At 36.0% G+C, this 19,700-nt stretch overlaps 1 protein-coding gene across 1 annotated transcript in view; it reads left to right on the plus strand.

Annotated features, from left to right (window-relative positions):
• Window positions 1-19,700, plus strand: part of KDM1A (lysine demethylase 1A) — a 63,615-nt gene that overhangs the window by 16,777 nt on the left and 27,138 nt on the right. The window contains 5 exon segments of the mRNA XM_036872598.1: window positions 5,025-5,084; window positions 16,131-16,198; window positions 16,200-16,265; window positions 18,908-18,986; window positions 19,602-19,694. Of these exon segments, the coding sequence (XP_036728493.1) occupies window positions 5,025-5,084; window positions 16,131-16,198; window positions 16,200-16,265; window positions 18,908-18,986; window positions 19,602-19,694 (366 nt within the window).

A 19,700-nucleotide genomic window follows, 5' to 3' on the forward strand; every position in this document is an offset into this window, starting at 1 on the left:
CGTGGGCTCTAGAACGCAGGCTCAGTGGTTATGGCGCACGGGCTTAGTTGCTCCGCGGCATGTAGGGTCTTCCCGGACCAGGGCTTGAACCCGTGTCCCCTGCATTGGCAGGCAGATTCTTAAACACCACGCCACCAGCGAAGTCCCAGTTCATTATTTTAAACGACAGTGTAACCCTAGAATTGCTGCTCTAATTGGAGGTTTCGTTTTGGTTAATTTTGTTGGGGAGTATTGATCGGTGTTAGGTGTTTTAAAATGCCTCTAATGTGCTTCAGAGGAACCCCCGAGGCTCTTCCTTCAGGCTAGTTTAGTCTGCCTCTCTGAGCCCAGTTTACTTAGCTTTGCGTTTCTTTGAGCTGCTGTAGATCATTTATTCTTCTGCCAAAAATCATAGTCAAAAAGTTAGCAGGAAAGAGATGTATCAAGCAAGAGTGGTATACTTGAAGGTGTTTTTAAGCCACCTCTCACTACAGCAGGGACAGGAAGGCAGCACGACTTGGTGATGGTCACCAATAATTCATTTTTCTCATTTTTTTTTCTTATTTTTTACTTTTTTAATCATTTATGTTGACCAATTCCTCTTTGAAACTGTGACTTTCCTTATGAGATTAATCATACAGCTGCTTCAAAATTTTTTTACCTCCATGTTGATTTAAAATTTGTTATACCCATTCTCACTTGTGAGTTCTAGTCTTTAATTTCCAACCATCTTTAGAGTATTTCCATTTAATTTTACTAATCTGTCTCCCAGATTTCCCATTTTTTCCATTGTATTAGTATTCTCCTGAACTTTGGAAGCTTGGAGTCATCTTGAAAGTCCCTTATCTCTTTCATCAGATCTCTTGTAAAGTCATGTGTCTTCCTGTGCACAGCCTCTTCACCTTGTCCATTTTTACTGTCACCTTTTTATTCTGCTGGATTTCACTTCACATCTAGATTATTTCAGTAGTCTTTCGACTGGATCTCCTTTATCTAGATCACCTTTCTCCTCTAATCCATCTAGTACAAACTGATTAAAATATAACTTGTTTTGTTGCTTTCCTGGTAAAAATACTATTCTCCTGCATTACTATTAAGATCAAGTTTAAATTTTGGCCCTGAAAGTGGCCCATTTTTGCTTATCCTTTGTGTCTCCCACTGCTCTTTGAGATCATCTCCTTCATTAAGCAGGGTGCTGTGTGCGATTCTTCGTACATACCATGTCTGTGGTTTTTCTCCTTGCTTTTGTAAATGTTCTGAACCATGCTGTGGTTTCACCGTCCCCCGCACCCCCCACCCCAGTCTATCCAAATTTCTGGATTTGTTCGGAAAAGCTTCCCTGATTCCCCCAAGTGTGTGTTTCTTGTTTCCTTTAAAAAAAAAAAAAGTTTCCTTCTGGATATTTTTCATCTTTCCCCAATTAGATTATAAGCCCTTTGAAAATAGGGACTCAGCCTTTTCTACTTTTGATTTTGTGCTTGGCAGTTTGGATGGGTGTTCAGTAAACATTAAATCTGTGAGATGATTAAGTAAGAAACTCAACTAGTGTGTTAATATAGTGCAAACTTGTGTGTTCAAAGATGGTTTTAACTTTTGAGATGTTTTTTTCCTTTGCTAGTGTGTTAGGTTCGATTGAAGTCAATCCTTGGCAGTTATTTTTATTCTGTAAATTTGGTAAATTTTTGATTAAATAAATTTTGATGAATTGATTTTCTGTCTAAAGAGCATTGCTTCCTAGAAGATTTAGTAATTCCTCAAAATGTTTACAAAGTTATCAGTTAATGTGATTCCAAGAAACTAAATAGTCAAAATGTGATGAATATGTTGTTCCGTATGTTCCTGGGAACAACACACCAATGATTCTCACCTCTATGCCGGCCAGATAAAAGTATTTGAACGTAATAGACTTCCTCTTAAGATGCTGAAAGAGTGGTCTCTTGAGAGTTTGAATCAAGATGAAAAAACAATTCAGTAGTGTGACTATAACTAAAATACCTAACTGTTCTTCAAGAATAACTTAACAGATCTGTAGAAGATTTATTAGAGGACAACTGAAAGGCTGCTATGTAAGATAAACCGAAAAGATTTTATTTTCAACTTGGAGAAGATATGCACAAATAAACTGTATTAGGGTCTCTACTTCAAACTTGAGGATTTTGTGTGTGTGTTGTCGGCGGGGGTGTGTGAAAACAAAAGGAAGTCTGCTAGCTCAGTAGTGCCAAAATCAAGGTGATAATAAAAAGTTGCTTGTGTATAGTTTCATCTTCTGTTTTGAATTTGAGCTCATGGAAGATAACAACCAGATTTGCCTGCTGTTCCATGTCTTTGTGCCACTGTCAGAAGCAGAGTTCTAGGCCCGAAAGACCCGAAGAGCAAATGAATATGGCATTTTATATGTTCTAATCAGAGACACTACCTGGATGGAAAGTTAGCTGCAAACATTTGTATGTGTGCTGTTCTTAATAAAATGAGTATTCTGTTAAAGAATAAAGGAAATTAATATGTAATTATAAGACTTTCTTATGCCAATTGTATTGCATGATTCTGTGCTTTAAACATTATAGCATGCTGGCAAAATAAAGAATCTGAGAGCTGGTAAAGCAAAAAAAAAAAAGAGGAAGAATTGGTCTAGAATACCACTAATAAAAATGGTGCTGTTTTCCGCTGTCTTTGGAGAAGTAGGCACCCTCAAAATACTCATGAGTATATTGCGATTAGAGAGAAAATAGCAACTTTACTTTCAAGCAGGTTATAAATATTCATCAATTCAAGAGACAAATATATTGTTCATTTACTTAATTGTAAGCACTTTTTGTTTTCCATCATTTCTTTCATGTTTATATCATCTTCTGCTTGGTTTTCTCCTGTTTCTCTGCTTAAGTAGTATTTTAGAGTTTCATTTCTTTTTTGACTTTCTGTTGCTATGAGAGATACCTTTTAAAAATCTTTCCAGAGTATTGAATATTTTCCATGTTTCTCCTGCGTATTTTCATCAAAGGACAGTGTCTTTCTAAGAATTTTGTTAGTACCTCTTTTCAAAAGCAGACAGCAAAAAAGACTGCCTTACCTTGTTGTAAAAGAGCAGCCTGTTGACCTTTTGAGCACATAAATCAGGGGTAAGAAATCCATATTTCTATTAAGAAAAAACATTGACAGGAAAAAAAAATAAGTACAGTAAATAACATATTGTATGACATGTGGTGGGAGAAGAAGGAAAATGATAGAAGTAGAAAGGGTAAAATAATTCAGTCTTAATGGCAAGCTTGAAAGTGTTTTTTGGTTTTGTTTTTACTTATTAAGAAGTGGTGAGATGCCATCATTAGAAGAGACTGTTGTTTTCATTCTTTCTTAAAGAAGCCAGAAACATAATTTGAGAAAGAAGAGCTATATTATTCCTAATGCCTAAACGTTCTTCTTGGAAACTCTTTCATTGTTTTCAGCCCCTTTCCCCCCTTCTAAAATAATAGCTTAATCTTCTGGTCTAGTTTGGTTCTATTTGGAACCAAAGAAAATAATGACAACAATTTTTAACTCTGAAACTTTTTAACTCTGAAAGACTTTTAAATGAATAAATCCATAAGTTATTAAGAATGAACATTTTTTAATTTAAACTTCAAAAGTAAAATTTTAAATGTACAGCCTGCATTTTCAAGATAAGTTTACAGATTGGATTTCATAATTGGAGTTATCTCTTCATAATTATATGCCCTTTCCAAAGGCTGTAAACAACAAATCATATACCTTGTACCTTGTCTGAGAAGCATAACCTACTAGAACCTAAAGTACCGTTTATACAAGAGCAATGTGAAATAATTTTAGGATGGGATTCTATTCTACTTTCAGCAGACCATATACCATCTAGCAACACATTATAATATTGTCAGAAATCATTTATGTATGAATACCTTCATATACTTAAAGATGAAAATGTCATTTTAAGTCTCACAGACCAGGGATCATTCTTACAGTAAGGGGGCTATGTCAGTTTTACTTTCCTGCTGCCTTTTAACTCAAATGGTGGAATAATCAATCTGCTTTCTAGTTGAGATTCTTTTAGAATAAACTGTTTAATGAAGAGTGTCCAGTTTTAGATCTTTGGGGGATGGTGTTTCATATCTTCCAAAGATCACACTGTAGTTTTCCCATAGTATATGAGGAGGTGAGAGGCTTAAGAGGATCATTTCATCTGTCTTGGTGATTGATTTTTGGAAGAGTCTGGAAGATGATCTATCCTAACTTTCTCAGGTTGAACTTTCAAGCTGTGATACTTTTCTTAAAGTTATTTCTGTACATTAATCAATGAGGAAAATTTCTTAGCAGGCTTATTGTGAAGCTTGAGGTAGAAGCTCCCCCACCATCTTGCCTGCTCCAGCCTTCCCCCTTGTGTTATGTCTATCTACAGTACTTGGCATATGACTGTGAGGTGTTTTATGGTGGTATAATTAAAGTGTTACTGAGGAAGCACTGGCATGTTCAGGTCTGGCACTGTCTAGTATGTATAGTGAATGAAACTTCTTTTGGAACTGAATCTCTTAGTTATCATCCCTTCTTTGAAGTCAAGGGGAGAATTTTTCATTAAAATTATGTCTTTTGCTTGTTGTCTTATATATATTCTTTTTAGATAAAAAGATAAAGTTTAGGAGACATTGAGCGGATGCTGAATTGTTGCAACTCCAGATCCTAGAGCCCATGTCACACCCACTCTCAGCCTAGCAACAAGTAGTAAAAGACATTTGGAATCCCTTTTCCCCCATCCAACCTTGACTATTAAGACTGACAGCAAGGATTTAGCAATTAGAAATACTACATACTTTGTTCTCCTACCTTTCAACAAGAATCAGCATGTAAAGTTGAAGTTTCCTGACCAGAATTTGGAAGACTATAATGTGATTCCCTGGGCCTTGATTCCAGAAGAAGGAGCTCTCTGAATATGCGTTTACTAGTTGGTGGTGAATTCGTGAGTCGCCAACTATTAGGCCTTTATGTCCAGATATTATCTCAATTTATGGAGTAAGGTCCCTGAGTTCTCCTCTTTCCTTCCACAGGGCAAGCAGGAGGACTTCAAGACGACAGTTCTGGAGGGTATGGAGACGGCCAAGCATCAGGTGAGGGTGGCATTAGATGCTTGCCACTTAGCAAGAGCCGCCAAGTCAGGGATTGATGCTTGCAAGTGTTTTTGGCTGTAGTACCCACATTTTAGCCAGAAGCGCAGGGGAACTTTAACCCACAGGACAGAGTAGTATAATAGGAGAAAGTGTAGCCAGAACAAAGGCAAGCAAAACCTTTTGAAGTCCTCAGGCCGATCTCAGCCCTCCACTCTTCTTCATGTTTTTGAGGAGATGGCGGGTACTTTTCTCCCCAGCAGCCTTTATAGTAAAAGTAAACATGATATAAAACATAGACTTAGAAATCATGGGACCTTTACAAAGAAAAATAACTTTATACACAGAGGGGAAGCCATAGGCTGAAAAACAGGATGGAAAGGCATTCTAGGATTAGTCAGAGGAAATATGTGGGCAAGAGAAATGGTTGTTAAGTGGTATTGGATACAGTTTTTTCAGTTAACATTACATAGTTAATCATTTTGCAGTTTAAACATTTTGTTTCTCACATGAAAATTAATCTTTGTTAAAAAGTCTGCTTGAAGTGCTGTTTCTTTCCAGACCAAACTATGAGATTTTAACTTTTGGAAAAAGTAAAGGGTTAAATGATTTATAGGGGCCCATCTGGAACAGTTAACGTTTGTTCCAAGAATCCAAAGTAGAATATCTGGATTTCATCCTTTACCTCGTAAAGGATGTTATTGTGTGTGCCAGTGCTCAAAACTAGTTTATATATACATTTTGATAGACTTGGAATAGGTATCACTTTTGGAGTTTGTCACTTTTGAACTCTTAAGTCTACTTTAAAATTATTTGTTTATTATAGTTTGTGTACAGCAGGTCCAGGGAATATTTGTATTTTACCCTCTTGGATCAAAAATAGTTCAATGTTAATACAGAAATTAGTACTTAGGGGATCCAGAATGTTAGAAGTAGACTTCTTTAAATGCTATTCAAAGGATTGGAGGTTGATAATCAGTACATGGTTGTCTTAGAGGAGTTAAAATTCTCATTCAGAGTCTATATCTGGCAGATCAATCTTCAAGAATGCTTTTCATCAAATGATGCACAATTGGATCTTCCATGGAACTGTTGAGGGTCAGGGATAGCCTTTAGAGCTTTAATCTTGAAGAAATAAATTGAGTTTTCTTGTTTCTTTTTGTTTTGTTTTTACATGAGTAATAAATAAGTTTACTCTTTTGCTTAAGTAAACAACATGTTGTATTGCTGAAAGTAAAAGCAGACTTTCATATAGAACTGTGGTGCTACTGACTTAATATTAGTAGAACATGAGTTTTAAGTGTTTCCAGGAATGGTGGTGACTATTCTGAACCCTTCAAGATCTCTTCTTTAGATTTTCACCTTGTTCAGAAGCATGCATTTGTGAGATGATCAGTCAGAGTTAGAAACATATGCTTGTAAGTGATCAACGTTATTCTCTTAACAAAACCAAATGACCATCATGAGTATCTTGGGACCAGGATCACATCTTGACTTTTAAAAAATCATACCAAGTTGGTATTTACATCCTAAATCTTAAAAGTTAGAAGGGAACTTGAGGTCATCTTGCCTAGCTTTCTGCCTTCAAACAGGTGGTATTTGTATCACCCCTGTTTATCAGGTCCTGAAACACAAAGTTAAATGACTCGACCAGGAATATACCCAACTGTGGAGGAGTGAGAACCCAGAGGTCTCGTTTATTATGCATAGACTATTCCTTACACCCTCCCTCATAGAATCATTTAAAGTGTGCGTTTGCGCTGAAAATAAAAAATCTAAAGCATAAGAAATCATAGGATTCTCCTCTTTTTCCTTTTTCTCTCTTCTCCCCCTATTCTTTATTCTTTTATTTTTAAACTATTATAGGACTGGATATGGTGCATCTAAACTTACTAATTTTAGGAAGTTTATATGTACGTCCTATCAGGCTCTTGTTTTCCCTCTTTAGCTAGAAATCTAATTGTAGTTAATTTTATCTACGTTAATAAAGGGGGGAAAAAGGCAAGAAACTCATGGAGGCCTTCTTTTCTGTTATATCTCTCTTACTTCATTCAAGATGCTACCTGTGTCATATCAGAATCAGGGGGGAAATGATTTCATGGAATAGCGGTCCTATATCCTCACTTCCCCCCTCCTTTCTTCTGCCTAATTGATATATCCGGAAAGGTCTAAATTAGTCCCTTAAATATTTAACTACTTTTACTGTGTTTAGAGAGAAAGCATGAGCCAATCAGACCATTAGAAAAGGCAATTATGCTTTAGCATGACTGCATTTTGAAAGGTGATGCTGGAAATTTCCTGTGTGAAGTGGTGAGAAAGAGGAATTGAACAGAGGGCAAGATTGGTATGTAGGCAGCCTTGGGGCTTTTAAAAAATTAAGGTAGCATCTTTGAAACATTCTAGATTTCCAGAATACCAGACTCTGTTAAGTACACACAAACACCAAAGTATAAAACTGTATTCCAGAGCCAAGTGTAAATACTTCTGAATTATATGTACTACTGCTACTTTTTTTTTTTTTTTTTTTACTGCTACTTTTAATCAGGATATTATACTGAAGACAATTGTATTCTGTAAGGTTCTTCCCTCTAAAGGAGATACTTGAGTTAGATTATCCAGAGTGGTTTGTTAGTTCATTTTGAAATATTTTATAGAAAGAATGTTTTGATTTAGCTTCTGAGCAGTTTAGGTTCCAAATTAACATTTTTTGTTTCCTTGGAAAAAAGTTAGATTTTTTAATCTTGCACACTTGTCACCTTGATTTTGATAATGGTTTCCTTCTTTGAAATAGTAATTTTCATCCCTAAAAACCAGAAGGAAGGCAATAATTACTGAGTTTTTAGGGACCATTTTTCATTTTTTAAAAATTTATTTTTAAGAATAATTGGGGTTTTTTTTAGATGTTATATAGAAGATAGAGATGGAGAACAGTTATTCCACATATACATTAATATTACAACTTTTGGCTTCTTTAATTCCTTTTGTTAAACTTTTGATGTTTGATTCAAAGATAATTTAAAACTGTCATATGACTGATATAAAATTTCTTAATTGTTACCTATTTCCCAAATTAGCCAACTATATTGGAGTGATTTCTGTTGATAAGAACACTTGGAATGAGGAACCAAATATAATGTAAAATTTAGTGCTATTTCCCCACATGGTGTTTCTGGCTGTCGTTGACAATAGTATTTTGCAGTAGGATTGATGTCCATTGACCACTTATTAAACATATATATAGAAGATAATATAGCTAAGAAAGAAAACTACCCTATTTTTGGGAGGGAGAAGTAGAGTTTACAGAGTTCATTGGTTGTCTTATTAATAGTATACACATGAAATATACCAAGAAGTAACCTATTAAGAGGTATTTGGTCCAAATACTCAGGATTATTGGGTAGATAATGCTTCTTATAAATGTGACATGTTTTGGGACTTGGCTTTGTTTTTTGTTTATTTTTTTTGATTTGGGGGTACAGGACTGGGGACATCAAAGCTGTATAGTTGAGGCTTCCCTGGTGGCGCAGTGGTTAAGAATCTGCCTGCCAACGCAGGGGACATGGATTTGATCCCTGGTCCGGGAAGATCCCACATGCCACGGAGCAAGCCCGCGTGCAGCAACAAAGATCCAACACAGCCAAAAAAAAAAAAAAGCTGTATAGTTTTCGAAACTTTCAAATTACTGAAATAACCTATACGTCTGATAGTCAGCATTTCTTCTTTTCATGCCTTAATTTCATGCTTCACCCTCCACAGTATGGCTGTTACTGATTATCTTTTTCCTTAAGGAGTAATTAATTCTCCTGACAGTCTTTAATTTTAGGTTGAGATTCATTAAATGTGAGGATTATTGATTTGATCTACTGTTGTGAATACAGTATTTGTGCCCTCATAATCTCCTGTGAATGGATGGATTTTTCTTCTTGTCTCCAACAACAGTATTTCTTAATGTACAGCCCACAGTAGCATTAGACATTTTTGCTTAACCTCTTGTTAACCATTATTTTTTCCTAGATAGTGTTTGGATGTCTTTGTGGAAACAACACCTCAATAGCTTAGCTATAATTTTCTAAGGTAGATCTTTACCTGCCTTGTTCGTCTTCTTTTTTTTTTTAAACATCTTTATTGGAGTATAATTGCTTTACAATGGTGTGTTAGTTTCTGCTTATAACAAAGTGAATCAGCTATACAGATACATATATCCCCATATCTCCTCACTCTTGCATCTCCCTCCCACCCTCCCTATCCCACCCCCCCATCCCACCCCTCTAGGTGGTCACAAAGCACCGAGCTGATCTCCCTGTGCTATGTGGCTGCTTCCCACTAGCTATCTGTTTTCCATTTGATAGTGTATATAAGTCCATGCCACTCTCTCACTTCGTCCCAGCTTACCCTTCCCCCTCCCCATGTCCTCAAGTCCATTCTCTACGTCTGTGTCTTTATTCCTGTCCTGCCCTTAGGTTCTTCATAACCTTTTTTTTTTCTTTTTTAGATTCCATATATATTAGCATACAGTATTTATTTTTCTCTTTATGACTTACTTCACTCTGTATGACAATCTCTAGGTCCATCCACCTCACTACAAATAACTCAATTTTGTTTCTTTTTATGGCTGAGTAATATTCCATTGTATATATGTGTCACATCTTCTTTATCCATTCATCTGTCGATGGACACTTGTTGCTTCCATGTCCTGGCTATTGTAAATAGAGCTGCAGTGAACATTGTGGTACATGACTCTTTTTGAATTATGGTTTTCTCAGGGTATATGCCCAGTAGTGGGATTGCTGGGTCATATGGTAGTTCCATTTTTAGTTTTTTAAGGAACCTCCATACTGTTCTCCATAGTGGCTATATCAATTTACATTCCCACCAACAGTGCAAGAGGGTTCCCTTTTCTCCACACCCTCTCCAGCATTTGTTGTTTGTATATTTTTTTGATGATGGCCATTCTGATTGGTGTGAGGTGATACCTCATTGTAGTTTTGATTTGCATTTCTCTAATGATTAGTGAGGTTGAGCATCCTTTCATGTGTTTGTTGGCAATCTGTATATCTTCTTTGGAGAAATGTCTATTTAGGTCTTCTGCCCATTTTTGGATTGGGTTGTTTGTTTTTTTGATATTGAGGTGCATGAGCTGCTTGTAAATTTTGGAGGTTAATCCTTTGTCAGTTGCTTCATTTGCAAATATTTTCTCCCATTCTGAGGGTTGTCTTTTTGTCTTGTTTATGGTTTCCTTTGCTGTGCAAAAGCTTTTAAGTTTCATTAGGTCCCATTTGTTTATTTTTGTTTTTATTTCCATTTCTCTAGGAGGTGGGTCAAAAAGGATCTTGCTGTGATTTATGTCATAGAGTGTTCTGCCTAGGTTTTCCTCTAAGCGTTTTATAGTGTCTGCCCTTACATTTAGGTCTTTAATCCATTTTGAGTTTATTTTTTTGTATGGTGTTAGAGGGTGTTCTAATTTCATTCTTTTACATATAGCTGTCCAGTTTTCCCAGCACCACTTATTGAAGAGGCTGTCTTTTCTCCACTGTATATTCTTGCCTCCTTTATCAAAAATAAGGTAACCATATGTGCGTGGGTTTATCTCTGGGCTTTCTATCCTGTTCCATTGATCTATATTTCTGTTTTTGTGCCAGTACCATACTGTCCTGATTGCTGTAGCTTTGTAGTATAGTCTGAAGTCAGGGAGCCTGATTCCTCCAGCTCCGTTTTTCTTTCTCAAGATTGCTTTTGCTATTTGGGGTCTTTTGTGTTTCCATACAAATTGTGAAATTTTTTGTTCTAGTTCTGTGAAAAATGCCATTGGTAGTTTGATAGGGATTGCATTGAATCTGTAGATTGCTTTGGGTAGTAGAGTCATTTTCACAATGTTGGTTCTTCCAATCCAAGAACATGGTATATCTCTCCATCTGTTTGTATCATCTTTAATTTCTTTCATCAGTGTCTTATAGTTTTCTGCATATAGGTCTTTTGTCTCCTTAGGTAGGTTTATTCCTAGGTATTTTATTCTTTTTGTTGCAGTGGTAAATGGGAGTGTTTCCTTAATTTCTCTTTCAGATTTTTCATCATTAGTGTATGGGAATGCAAGAGATTTCTGTGCATTAATTTTGTATCCTGCTACTTTACCACATTCATTGATTAGCTCTAGTAGTTTTCTGGTAGCATCTTTAGGATTCTCTATGTATAGTATCATGTCATCTGCAAACAGTGACAGCTTTACTTCTTCTTTTCTGATTTGGATTCCTTTTATTTCTTTTTCTTCTCTGATTGCTGTGGCTAAAACTTCCAAAACTATGTTGAATAATAGTGGTGAGAGTGGACAACCTTGTCTTGTTCCTGATCTTAGAGGAAATGGTTTCAGTTTTTCACCACTGGGAATGATGTTGGCTGTGGGTTTGTCATATATGGCCTTTATTATGTTGAGGTAAGTTCCCTCTATGCCTACTTTCTGGAGGGTTTTTATCATAAATGGGTGTTGAATTTTGTCAAAAGCTTTTTCTACATCTATTGAGATGATCATATGGTTTTTCTCCTTCAGTTTGTTAATATGGTTTATCACATTGATTGATTTGCATATACTGAAGAATCCCTGCATTCCTGGGATAAACCCCACTTGATCATGGTGCATGATTCTTTTAATGTGCTGTTGGATTCTGTTTGCTGTTATTTTGTTGAGGATTTTTGCATCGATGTTCATCAGTGATACTGGCCTGTAGTTTTCTTTCTTTGTGACATCTTTGTCTGGTTTTGGTATCAGGGTGATGGTGGCCTCGTAGAATGAGTTTGGGAGTGTTCCTCCCTCTGCTGTATTTTGGAAGAGTTTGAGAAGGATAGATGTTAGCTCTTCTCTAAATGTTTGATAGAATTCGCCTGTGAAGCCATCTGGTCCTGGGCTTTTTGTTTGTTGGAAGATTTTTAATCACAGTTTCAATTTCACTGCTTATGATTGGTCTGTTTATATTTCCTATTTCTTCCTGGTTCAGTCTCAGAAGGTTGTGCTTTTCTAACAATTTGTCCATTTCTTCCAGGGTGTCCATTTTATTGGCATATAGTTGCTTGTAGTAATCTCTCATGATCCTTTGTATTTCTGCAGTGTCAGTTGTTACTTCCTTTTCATTTCTTATTCTATTGATTTGAGTCTTCTGCCTTTTTTTCTTGATGAGTCTGGCTAATGGTTTATCGATTTTGTTTATCTTCTGAAAGAACCAGCTTTTAGTTTTATTGATCTTTGCTATTGTTTCCTTCATTTCTTTTTCATTTATTTCTGATCTGATCTTTATGATTTCTTTCCTTCTGCTAACTTTGGGGTTTTTTTGTTCTTCTTTCTCTAATTGCTTTAGGTGTAAGGTTAGGTTGTTTATTTGAGATGTTTCTTGTTTCTTGAAGTGGGATTGTATTGCTATAAACTTCCCTCTTAGAACTGCTTTTGCTGCATCCCATAGGTTTTGGGTCATCATGTTTTCATTGTCATTTGTTTCTAGGTATTTTTTGATTTCCCATTTGATTTCTTCAGTGATCTCTTGGTTATTAAGTAGTGTATTGTTTAGCCTCCGTGTGTTTGTATTTTTTTACAGATTTTCCCCTGTAATTGATATCTAGTCTCATAGCACTGTGGTCGGAAAAGATACGTGATATGATTTCAATTTTCTTAAATTTACTAAGGCTTGATTTGTGACCCAAGATATGATCTTTCCTGGAGAATGTTCCATGAGCACTTGAGAAGAAAGTGTATTCTGTTGTTTTTGGATGGAATGTCCTATAAATATCAATTAAGTCCATCTTGTTTAATGTATCATTTAAAGCTTGTGTTTCCTTATTTCATTTTGGATGATCTGTCTGTTGGTGAAAATGGGGTGGTAAAGTCCCCTACTATGATTGTGTTACTGTCGATTTCCCCTTTTATGGCTGTTAGCATTTGCCTTATGTATTGAGGTGATCCTATGTTGGGTGCATAAATATTTACAATTGTTATACCTTCTTCTTGTATTGATCCCTTTATCCTTATGTAGTGTCCTTCTTTGTCTCTTGTAATAGTCTTTATTTTAAAGTCTGTTTTGTCTGATGTGAGAATAGCTACTCCAGCTTTCTTTTGATTTCCATTTGCATGGAATATCTTTTTCCATCCCCTCACTTTCAGTGTGTATGTGTCCCTAGGTGTGAAGTGGGTCTCTTGTAGACAGCATATATACGGGTCTTGTTTTTGTATCTATTCAGCCAGTCTGTGTCTTTTGGTGGGAGCATTTAATCCATTTACATTTAAGGTAATTATCGATATATATGTTCCTATTACCATTTTCTTAATTGTTTTTGGTTTGTTATTGTAGGTCTTTTCCTTCTCTTGTGTTTCCTGCCTAGAGAAGTTCCTTTAGCATTTGTTGTAAAGCTGTTTGATGGTGCTGAATTCTCTTAACTTTTGCTTGTCTGTAAAGTTTTTAATTTCTCCGTCAAATCTGAATGAGATCCTTGCTGGGTAGAGTAATCTTGGTTGTAGGTTTTTCCCTTTCATCACTTTAAATATGTCTTGCCACTCCCTTCTGGCTTGCAGAGTTTCTGCTGAAAGATCAGCTGTTAACTTTATGGGGATTCCCTTGTATGTTATTTGTTGTTTTTCCCTTGCTGCTTTTAATATTTTTTCTTTGTATTTAATTTTTGACAGTTTGATTAATATGTGTCTTGGCATGTTTCTCCTTGGATTTATCCTTTATGGGACTCTCTGTGCTTCCTGGACTTGATTGACTATTTCCTTTCCCATATTAGGGAAGTTTTCAACTATAATCTTGTCAGATATTTTCTCAGTCCGTTTCTTTTTCTCTCCTTCTTCTGGGACCCCTATAATTCGAATGTTGGTGCGTTTAATGTTGTCCCAGAGGTCTCTAAGACTGCCCTCAATTCTTTTCATTCTTTTTTCTTTATTCTGCTCTGCAGTAGTTATTTCCACTATTTTATCTTCCAGGTCACTTATCTGTTCTTCTACCTTAGTTATTCTGCTATTGATTCATTGTAGAGAATTTTTAATTTCATTTATTGTGTTGTTCATCATTGTTTGTTTGCTCTTTAGTTCTTCTAGGTCTTTGTGAAACGATTCTTGTATTTTCTCCATTGTATTTCCAAGATTTTGGATCATCTTTATTATCATTACTCTGAATTCTTTTTCAGGTAGACTGCCTATTTCCTCTTCATTTGTTTGGTCTGGTGCGTTTTTACCTTGCTCCTTCATCTGCTGTGTGTTTCTCTGTCTTCTCATTTTGCTTAACTTACTGTGTTTGGGGTCTCCTTTTTGCAGGCTGCAGGTTCATAGTTCCCGTTGTTTTTGGTGTCTGCCCCTAGTGGCTAAGGTTGGTTCAGTGGGTTGTGTAGGCTTCCTGGTGGATGGGACTGGTGCCTGTATTCTGGTGGGTGAGGCTGGATCTTGTCTTTCTGGTTGGCAGGACCACATCCGGTGGTGTGTTTTGGGGTGTCTGTGACCTTATTATGATTTTTGGTAGCCTCTCTGCTAATGGGTGGGTCTGCTAATGGGTGGGGTTGTGTTCCTGTCTTGCTAGTTGTTTGGCATGAGGTGTCCAGTACTGTAGATTGCTGGTTGTTGAGTGGAGCTGTGTCTTAGCGTTGAGATGGAGATCTCTGGGAGAGCTCTTGCCGTTTGATATTATGTGGAGCTGGGAGGTCTCTGGTGGACCAATGTCCTGAACTCGGCTCTCCCACCTCAGAGGCACAGGCCTGACATCTGGCTGGAGCACCAAGACCCTGTCAGCCGCATGGCCAGGTACGTGGGGAGTTTCTTGCCTTTTGGGATGTCTGAGGTTTTCTGCCATCATTCAGTAGGTGTTCTGTAGGAGTTGTTCCACATGTAGATGTATTTCTGATGTATTTGTGGGGAGGAAGGTGATCTCCACGTCTCACTCCTCCGCCATATTGAAGGTCTCTGCCTTGTTCTTTTTATTCTCCAAATCTTACTAATGCCTTTCCTTTAATGTTGCTTCCATTATCAGTGTTTCCAACTTCTTGTTTTATGTGCTTTAAAATGATTAAATATGGATATCTGGTGCCTATCTTGTTACTTATATAATTACTTCAGTGGTATTGAATTTTGAAACTCTTTAAATTGTGTCTTGATATGTTCAGAAGCTGATGGTTAAGTATATATTTGTAAGATCATCTTAGATAGAGAGCGCCGAATCCTAACCACTAGACTACCAGGGACAGATCATCTTAGAAATAAAAGTAAAATATATGTGAATGTTTCTAAGGACATCTTATAAAGATGTACTTAACCATCAGCTTATACAAATATCAATTTAATACCCAATTTTAAGAATTATACTTGTTATATAAGTTATATATATACTATGTATATATATTACTATATAGTATATGCAGTAAAATATTTTACTTGCAATATGTAGTAAAGCATTTCTAATGTTTCTGCCAGAAAAGGCGAATTCCTTGCTTTCTTTTCTCTCTTCATTGTAGTCTACTTAGTTTCTCTCACTGCTTGCCAGCACTGAATTATGAGAATTGATGGATGGTGCCATTGATGAGATCATGTGTTGGTTATTAAACCTTAGAGTCCTCTTCATGTTCCCTGCTGTAGTCCTAAAAGAAGGCATGTGATTGTGTTTTTCACTCCATAGCCTCTTTTGCTTTCTTGTTAGTGTATTTTCTTTTACTCTGGTTCTTTAGTTTTAAAATTTATTGTATATTATCAATAATGCTAATTTTAATTAGAGTATCCTCCAATATTTTAAAGTTTTTTTGTGGATGAAGAAAACATTCTAAATGCCTTGTGCTTTATAAGGTATATTGTTTCACTCATTAGTAAACTGATTTTTGGAATGTTAAGCTCAAAAGAATGACTAAATCCTAAGGCTGTTTCAGCTTTTGAGCAAATTGAAAGTTTTTTTAAAAAAGGAAGTGAGATCAGTCTGCAAGTAAGGCAAAGCTTTACAGAGGTTCTTCAGGCGAGAAAGGAGTTTGAGGCATAATCATTATCCCTAGTTTTGTATTCACTTGCACTTTTCCCAGAAGTCCTTTGCTTTTCTTTGTTAGGTGTGGAGGGTGCAGCTTTCCAGAGTAGACTTCCTCATGACCGGATGACTTCTCAAGAAGCAGCCTGTTTTTCCAGATATCATCAGTGGACCACAGCAGACCCAGAAGGTTTTTCTGTTCATTAGAAACCGCACAGTAAGTTTCCAATCAGCTTTTTTCCACCTGAATTGTAAAAGGTACATATTACTTTTATATAGAATATGGGGGGAAAAATAGAAAGAGAGGAAAGAATTTTTAAGTTATCTGTAATACTACTATTCCGAGATAACCACTGTTAAAAATTAGGTTTTTTTTCCTCCAGGTATTTTTTTAAATGTATATTTAATTTTTGTTTTTACAAAATTGCGATCCTACTTCCATGCATTCTTTGGATCCTTTTCATTCCTCATAACCTTATAAACACACAATAAGAATCTTTATAAACTTTTTTTAAAAAATATACATTAAAAATAATCACTTTGTCTTTCCTTCCCAGGTTAAGAGAAACCCTTATTCTGTTCTACTCATCTGGTTCATCTTCCTCCTCTGGCTAAATGATTGATTTTAATGTTGGCAAAATATTTTTTTGTCTGACAGTTGGGTCATACTTTAACTGTTGGGCATTGAAATGTCCATTTTTGCTTATTATAATGAAGCTCTGAACAGCTTTATACATTCTTGACTCTTATCTCTGGTTATTTCCTTAGGATAGAGTTCTAGAAGGAAAACTACCTGGTCAAAAAATATGAACAAAAAAAAAAAAAGTATGAACGCTTTTAAAGATTTGATACATGTTGTCAGATTGCTTCCCAGAGAGGCTGACCCAGTTGACACCCTCATTACCCTGCCCTGTTTTTGTGATTAAAATGATGATAGTCTGTGCTGCTGTAATAGACCAAAATCATTTCATTTATTTTCCATTTCTTTGATTACTTAGACTGATTGCTTTTCCACATTTATTAGTCATTTGTATTTCTTCTGTGAATTTTTCTTTAATGTCCTTTATTCATCAGAAATTCTTTATATACTGTTCAGAACATATTCATTGTACTCGGGAGTGATACAAAGTAGAAGAAATTCATGTTGTAATTTCAGTTATTTTGGATATAGCTCAGAGATGTCTTTTTAGCCACCACTAACGTCTTTATTTTGACCATTACATTGCAAAACTACTGCTAAATTTGGATTGTTAAATGCCATTCATCTAGAGTGATTGGTAGGTTTTTGTAGTACAGAATAAAAGTTCTTTTTTGTGAAGGAAAATAGGGTGATTTTTTTAAAGTGAATGGAAAATTCTTAATGTGCATTTCTGAGGCTGATTTATAATTGAATCAGCTTCTGTGTGTAGCATGTCAACATTTGTTCTAAGTGGATTTCAGACAAAATTGTCATTTTTTTGTTTCATCCTGAGGGGAGTTTTTACTTTTTACTTGAATTTGAGTGGTGGATTTATAGTGATCTCTATTTTCTCTGATTCATTACCTGTGACCCAGAAATCCAGATTTGGGGAAGGACTAGCCCAGGTTAGAGTTGTGGTCTCTGGCTATAAAACAGAATTTAAGTCATTCTTTCCTGTAAGAATTGTGTCAGTTCTCTCGTGTTAAACTGCATCTTTTGCTTCCAGATTTTAAAACCACAACTTTAGGATTATTCAACTAGAACCTATGACCTGACCTTTATATTATAAGATGGAAGGAGGAAGAAGGCTTGTGTTGAGGGGTGGTGGACTTGGGCCCACTGTGTGCTTGAGGAATTCCATTTTCCTTTGACAGTGGCCACAGAGAAAAGCAGAGGGTCCATATGGATTTGGTCATATCTCTTTGTAATTGAATTTATTTACACTTTAATTCCTTCTTTGAAACTTGTTTATGGAGCAGTCTTTATTAACTTTTAGCTAAGACGTAAATATGATGGTATTCAGCTGATTTTGCAGATATATATTCAGTCTGAAAAAAAATTCATGTTAGAGCCCGTTGATTGTATCATAATATTTTTTATTCCTCATCTTACTGCTTTTTCAGCAGTATTCAAAATAATTGAAAAAATAATAATAATAATTGACTTCTCCTTTCCTAAATACACAGCTCCCTTAGCTTAACACATTATTCTAGTTTTTCTCCTGCCTCCCTCGTTGTCTTCTCTGAATGCTTTATAGCCTTATCCTTAACAACAGGCCACTATGTGAACTGGTTAGAGTTCCTTAAGGTCCTCTCTTCTCTCCCCTGTTCTTTCCCACTAGGAGCCCTCTTCTACACACTTGGCCTCAGTTATCACCCATAAGCAAGTGGCTCTAAACCTTAACTCTCCTCTGAACCCCAGCTATGTGTCTAGATGCCAGTCTTTCACCTCCTCTTGTTGTCTTGAAACTTAACTCATTATCTCTTATTTCAGTGTCCCTCATTCAGTGAATGGCATACCAACTCATTTAGTTGTGCAAGCCCAAAACTGAGGAGTTATCCTTTGCACACACACCTCCCCACATATCTGATTGATCATTTGATTTTGTATCTACTCAGGATCTCTGGAGTTATCTAACCCAGGTTTAAATTCTTGTTGCTCCACAGCTGTATGATCTTGGCAAGTTACTAGGCAGGCTAAATATCTCCTAGCTTCTTTAATAATTCACTCATTTGACATAGTTTTGTGTTTCATTAGTTTCTTTGTCAGGAATATAACCCTTACTGTTTCACTGAAAGGAAAACCTATATTTGAGGCCTTAAAGTTAAAAAGATATTTTAAAGTGATCAAATGGTATATGTCTATTTGACTGTAATACAGTTTCTATCATTTAAATACAGTTGCAGTTGTGGTTGGATAATCCAAAGATTCAGCTGACCTTTGAGGCTACTCTCCAACAATTAGAAGCGCCTTACAACAGTAAGTAGTGTGTTCAGTAGGACTGGTTTTGAACTGGATTTGAAAATGGATACTTCCTCCCAGAAGCTCATGGTTGCTTGATAATGAATTTTCATCTTCTTGTGCTATGCAGAAATGAGCCTTGCAGCAAAACTATTTTGTGTGTTTGTAATTGTTTTTCTAACTTTTTAATTGTGTTGACAGGTGAGTGAGTTCACAGATTGCTAAAAATTTCTCCAGACCTATGTTCCAGCTTTAATCCACAGAGTACTTTGGTGGCATTCAGTTGGCTGTCTATATGGCTTTCTCATTTCCCACTTGCCACCAGCAGTCTTGTAAAGTTTTTGCCAAAGTAAATGAGCATAATACTACTTTTAAAAGGGTTGGTTTTGTCCTTCATTTCATCTGTAATGGGATGTCATGTTTAAAAATTGGAAATTATGTGATATGCATTTTGGACTACCACACAGATTAATAGTTCTAAGAATCACTTTTCTAAAGAAGTCACATGACTTGAAGCTTATAGAAAAGATGAATAGAATGACTTCATGATGGAGAAGTAGAAGAAGAGTTAAAAGAGTTTTCCATTTAAAATGCTAAAAAGATAAACATGTTTTTAAATTCATTTTTCTGTAGGTGATACTGTGCTTGTCCACCGAGTTCACAGTTACTTAGAGCGTCACGGTCTTATCAACTTCGGCATCTATAAGAGGATAAAGCCCCTCCCAAGTAAGG

The sequence above is a fragment of the Balaenoptera musculus genome, chromosome 1 (genome assembly GCF_009873245.2).
Source record: "Balaenoptera musculus isolate JJ_BM4_2016_0621 chromosome 1, mBalMus1.pri.v3, whole genome shotgun sequence".
Taxonomy (NCBI): domain Eukaryota; kingdom Metazoa; phylum Chordata; class Mammalia; order Artiodactyla; family Balaenopteridae; genus Balaenoptera; species Balaenoptera musculus.